Genomic DNA, 5876 nt, shown 5'->3' with positions numbered 1-5876 from the left:
GTATATGTGAGTTGCTCTCATCTGTTAGATCGATATAGATCGACGCGACGGGCTTTGGACTATGTTTGGACACACCTTTACACTTGCAATCCTATTCCGCTCCATCTAAAACACCATAAAAACCCCCTAACCTTTTCGTTCCAGGCGGCCTACATGATCGTAGACGAAATGCACGAAGAACACCCGGAACTGCTCAAGGACCAATACTGGGACGAAGTAGTACCCAAAGACTTGCCGTACACGCTGGCGTCCGAGTGTTACCGCCGATCGGAACCGAAAGGCTCGGCAGAATTCTACAAGGTGAAAGAGGCTGACTCCCTATACGCTAACATCACATCCAGGCGGAAATCTGTGGCTCCTGACGATGTGTATGCAGACTATGTAAGTGACTTTTAACTGTCTGGCCTTTCCTCCTCTGAATTGACTATTTTTCAAGAGGTTTGATAGAGGGAACAACGGTGGTCTAATCGTCCTGATATTGAAGAGATAAGTAGGACAGGATAGAAGAAACCCAGCCGTTCCGAGAACGAACCTTACCTTTCTAGGATGAAGTTCGCCCGGGGAGGGAATGGAAACCAGGACCTAGTGCTTACAAGACAGGTATGCTATCCTTTACGACTTAACGTCATTACTTAAGCAGCCCATTATATTTCACTCATCATCTCCCTATTTTCTTCACAGGAAAGCGTCGACACACCCATGGTGGAGCGGCGCAAGAACTGGTTCCAGAAGCAAATCCATCGTATGGGATCGGTGCGATCTTCTTCCGTCTACTCGTCAAATCGGACCGGTCTGTTCGGGAGAACTCGGCATAATTCGGTTTATTCTTCGCCCGAGAACGGAGGTATGCAGCCTCCCACGATTACAGTGGTGCCAGACTCGAAGGAAACGCTCAACGCTGCCAAGTTGACTCTGTATGATAAACTGGTCGGTAGCAAGTCCACACGACAGCCCAGTGCCGCGAAAAAAGGTGAGTTTTAAGGTGGCCCTTTCTTAATCTAAAACTTTACTTTCCTTCTTATAGGATAAAGAACGTAAAAATTTATAGTCTCTTTTATAGTGAGAAGTTTATAAAAGGAAAATTCGTTTTATAGTCAAGAAAAATGGAAACATCATTTGCTTGCTACAAATATGTAGAGATGAAATTCATCCTCACTTATGTATACCTACTTATAAAATATCAATAGTATGTCTCTTTATTCGTTATAAATTTTTGCCAGGGGCAATCTTTACACTTCAGCCTTTCCTAATTCTACCCTCCGTTGTCCTCTTTTCCCCAGGTGCCAGCAAAATGAACGGATCAGCCATTCCGACCACCCTACGGAATCGACCCCGCATTCCCACCCCGGACGTTACCAAGGAAGACCACCCACTTAAACCTCCACCCACCTCCCAGTCAGTGGGGGATAGCAATACGCTCGTCATAACGACCAGTGGCGGCGGGGGCAACACGACGACCACGTCGGTACCTTATAGCACTGCGTTCAACAGTGGCGACCTTTCGCTGGGGCAAATACAGGTGGGTCTTTTATAATGATGGTACATTACATTATTAATTAGGTATTACATGTACATTTCCAAAAAGGTCTAAAATTCCGAGTGGAACCAATATTTTTTAACTTTTGAACCCCATTTTATTGTCCGAGTATTTCCTTATCAAATTGTTGCTGTCTCTGAATAATGTCGAGCTAATACCACCTACTCACTGAAACCTCACTCAACCTGAGTAGGCGGGGAAACTCAGCAATCTGCGATTGCCCACTTTGTCAAATTATGTTTATTTTATTTTTTATGAAGCTAAATAAATACGTAAGTATACCTAGTTCTGACTGTATGGGTCCCCAATTATGCTATTGTCTTTGACCTGAGATGGCTAGTACCGTTTCTCTCCAAGTCTTCCTGAAGGAGGTACTTTTACTTTGTATGTAGGTATAAGTATACTTTAGTTTGAAAATCTTCTAATCTAATACTTATTTTGTTTTCTATTTCCAATCAGGTTGTCCTGTCACCAATTCTGGAGTCTGATCCCAATCATCAGATGACCATCACCTCTACCAGTAGCGTAGGAGCTGCAGCCTTAGCCCAAGCTGTGCTCAACCCAGCACTCATGACCAGCCATATTGGTAAGTGGACCTTGTTTATCCTGCTGGAATAGGACTGAAAAGTCCCTTTATCCTCGCAGATCAACTACAGGGTTTATACACGATCTGGAAAACATGGAATAGTCATGGAATTTCATTCCGGGAAAACGGTATAGACCCTGAACTAGGTGTTTTATATTTTTGTGGGCATATAGTAGGGTTAATTTGGGTAGTTACGGATCAGGATAACCAATGAATCGATACAATAGACCGGAAAAATTCCTTTGTGTTTCGTCCATAGCTGAATTGGGTCCTCCTATGTGTAGGTAGATGGAAAATGTTTATTTTGTTACTGTACTAGCAGATAGCCTAATGTAAGGTGACACCTCTATTACCTTCCCTGGCGAAAATGTTTATTTTGTTTCTGTACTAGCAGACAGCCTAATGTAAGGTGACACCTCTATTACCTTCCCTGGAACATTTTACATCTAATTATGTACTAAACCAGTAAGTGCTTCTCAAAGTTGTTGACTCCGCGGCACACTTTTCAAGACTCAGAAAAAAAGTCCAAAGGCAACCGTATAGACCCTACCTCCAACCTAAAGCAACCTCGCGGCACACTACAGTGCCGCAGCACACAGTTTGAGAAGCACTGTACTAAACAGACGTTCATATTTCGAATTATTTCATCTTCAGGCACACCGGTCACAGTAAGTCCCGTAACACTCGGCACCGTGTCCATATCCCAACCCATGCTATCTTCCCTCGGGATCAACTCTTCGGGCATGACATCGCCCCCTGGGAGCATTACGGAAATCATGTCCTCAGACAAGGACAACCCGGGTAAGGACGATTCTGCCTGTGGATCCAGCAGTGGCAGTGTGTCCTCAACCGAGGACAGAAGTAGGAAGACCAGCACCACGTCGCAGACAAAACGCGGTGAGGTGTACGTGTGACGCGGTCGAACGCAGAACGCATGTCCGAGAACGCGGACGCGTGTATTTTATTCTCTGATCTGTGATTTTTACTTTCTATTACTCAAGTATTAGCGTAGCTATACTTTAGTTAGGTGAAGGTTAAAGTATAGCAATACTATGCTGGTAATGAGAAAGTATTTTTTTGTTTACTTTACAATAGGGGGTGTCACACGTACAGATCAAAAGTGCCTATAGCTATAGCAGCGGAAGACTGAAGTAATGCAAAGTTAGTCCTCCGGAAGCCGAAGTAATGTGGGGGAAAAACCAAAATAAATTTCTGATGATTTAGGGCTTCCAAGTTATTGTTGGCTGGCACCTAGAGAGAAATGGACTCTCAATAGTGTTTGTATTCCAACAATTCTGTGAGTCCATCCACCTAATTGAATTGGTGGATCAGATCTGCCTTTTTGAAGTTTTTGATCTGTACGTTGTGTGAATAGCCCTTATGATAGTGCAGGCAGATTTGGATTTGTGTACATAAGGAAACTTATTATCATTTTACCATGTTTTTCCAAAAGGATTGGAAAAGCTTAAAAGCTACAATTCTATCCAATGGTTTTTATTAATGAAGGAAACAATAGATAGTTAGGTAATGTAGATGTGTGTATAGCGCACCTATCCCTGAAAAGAAATATCTGCATTCAGCAAGTGATTCTTCGTTTATTTTGGTAGGCATTTTGATTTTGTGATTTTAACCGAATGGACAACAAGATTGCTATTAAGTGATAGCTAGAAGCCTAGTTATCTAGTCCAGACACTGAACACGATCTAACAGATATTTAGATAGCAAAAAAAAAGTCAGTCTACCTGTCCATTCCTATAAAGATTTACTGTGTAAATAAATTATACGTAAGTATAACTATTTGATTCCCGCGCGGGGCGGATTTTATTCTAAAGAAATGAAGTTTGTTCTCGAAACAGCTGACTTTCTCCTGTCCTGTCTTCCTTCTGTCTTCGCTTTCGGGACGATAAGACCTTACAGATCCCTGTTTTTCTACAGGTAAGAAGGTCAGTAAATTATAAATATGTTTAACGGTCTATTCTTAGGTTTTATATTTATCTCATTTGTATGAAATTGTAAGGCTGTGGGGACCACAGTCGCTTTTGGGTACTTAGATTAGGTGTTATATTATAAATAATATGCCTGCAATAATCTGGCATTCTGGCATAGTATGACTGTGGTTCTGAGCCCAAGTGTATTATGTACCCGAATATCCATTATGTAATTAAAATGTGTAAAAATTACGCCCTATGTATTTACGTTTTTTTTTTTTTAACTTCAGATAATGCTTTCTAATGCCTAAAATTCTAGTTTCTAAGTAGGTATATCATAAATTCTGGAGCCAAAATCTAAGGTTTATGTTTAACTCCTAGATTAAGAGTTAAGCATAAATTGGTTGATTTCATCATTTTTGGCCAATCAGATTACTTAATCCGAAAGTTAAACCTTAAACCAAATTAAAACTCAAATTGTGGCCCGGCCATTAGAGAGAACATTAGATTAGATTCTTTAGTGTTTTTTAAGTCAAGCACATTGCATACACACTCTAGATTTCTAGGCACCATTGGTCAGCCAGACTAGTTAGGCTGGAAGGTAGAGTGTACCCGCCTTGCAAGCTCTAGGTCGCGAATTCGATTAGCGTCGGGACAAACTTTATCTTAAAATTTGTCATTAAGGACGAATTTCTAAATTTTCTATACAACCTCCATTTTATTAGGTGCCTAAATTTAATTCCACAATATTACAATATTCCACATGAAACATAAATCCGGGGATAGTCTCTGTAAAGCAATGACACAAGAAAAGACGTAAATGTATGTATGTAGGTATGAATTTAGCTGAAAATTTCAGCAGTTAGCTTGGCTCGATCAGTTTTTATGAAGGTAGGTACATGTCGTAGGGTCGAGTGTATTGGAACACATCACTTGCCTTCAGGCACACTCCATTTGTCAAGAAAGGCTAAAGGGTTTACCTTGCCCTTAGGATAGTTGGAATCAATTTAATTTGATTGTACTGCGATTATACTTTTTAGACCATTAAATTTATCCTCAAAAGGACCTACCTACATAGATAGGTAATTTGATTCTTCGATATACCTATTTTGTATGTTTGCTGTGCCGCAGCTTACCACATCATCTATTATGATGCGGTAATTTGTATACCTATACCTACATACATAGCAAAATAGCTAGCTAAAAGTACCAACTAGGTATACTGGTATAGTTACACATATAGGCCTACCTAGTCAGAATAGCTAGGTACCGTTCAAAAATACCCACTAGGTATAGTTCCACATTCAGGTACCGAGATAACTACATACATCATACATTATTCGCTGAAGATCACGATTTCAGCTGATCCTCGTTACCGAAATAATAGTCATACTAGTGGTTGTAGCTATAACCCAATTAACCCATGCACTTGAGAAGCTGCTATTACAAAGCACCACAGTAGAGTCATGCAATGTACGCACCAAAGTTACAGTAACCTAAAGCTAACGGTGACTCGGTGGAGATGTGACTCCGAGTCTGTCCTGAGTCTCCACAAGTCAGACGCGTAGGTGAGAGAGGATAAGGTCGGGCACTATCAGGTAGACCTGGCAGGTACGCCTGAACAGGTCCGCCTGTCAGGTCTACAGTGAGTGGCTCGGCCTCTAAGGTAGCGATTTGTTATTCCAAGCAAGAGCTCTAAGCGACCTAAAGAGGATAGACAGGAGGAAATCCCAAGCTAAAAACCTGCTGGGCTGGAGGCGAACAATGTCAGGAGATACGTCTTTGTGAGAACGTTTTTGGTTTCAAGAGTCAATCGGTCGGTGAG

At 41.4% G+C, this 5876-nt stretch overlaps 1 protein-coding gene across 1 annotated transcript in view; it reads left to right on the top strand.

The window, feature by feature from the left end:
- Positions 1-4314, top strand: part of LOC103520084 — a 13141-nt gene extending 8827 nt beyond the window's left edge. Inside the window, exons 3-7 of the mRNA XM_026831341.1 lie at positions 55-381; positions 682-970; positions 1281-1519; positions 1997-2123; positions 2778-4314. Coding sequence (XP_026687142.1) covers positions 55-381; positions 682-970; positions 1281-1519; positions 1997-2123; positions 2778-3037 — 1242 coding nt within the window. The 3' untranslated portion in view covers positions 3038-4314. The remainder of the gene's footprint in view (positions 1-54; positions 382-681; positions 971-1280; positions 1520-1996; positions 2124-2777) is intronic.
- Positions 4315-5876: the final 1562 nt, after the last annotated feature.

This window comes from Diaphorina citri, unplaced genomic scaffold (genome assembly GCF_000475195.1).
Source record: "Diaphorina citri unplaced genomic scaffold, Diaci psyllid genome assembly version 1.1 scaffold3203, whole genome shotgun sequence".
In the NCBI taxonomy this organism is placed as follows: Eukaryota; Metazoa; Arthropoda; class Insecta; order Hemiptera; family Psyllidae; genus Diaphorina; species Diaphorina citri.
This window is presented reverse-complemented; position numbering and strand designations above follow the sequence as displayed.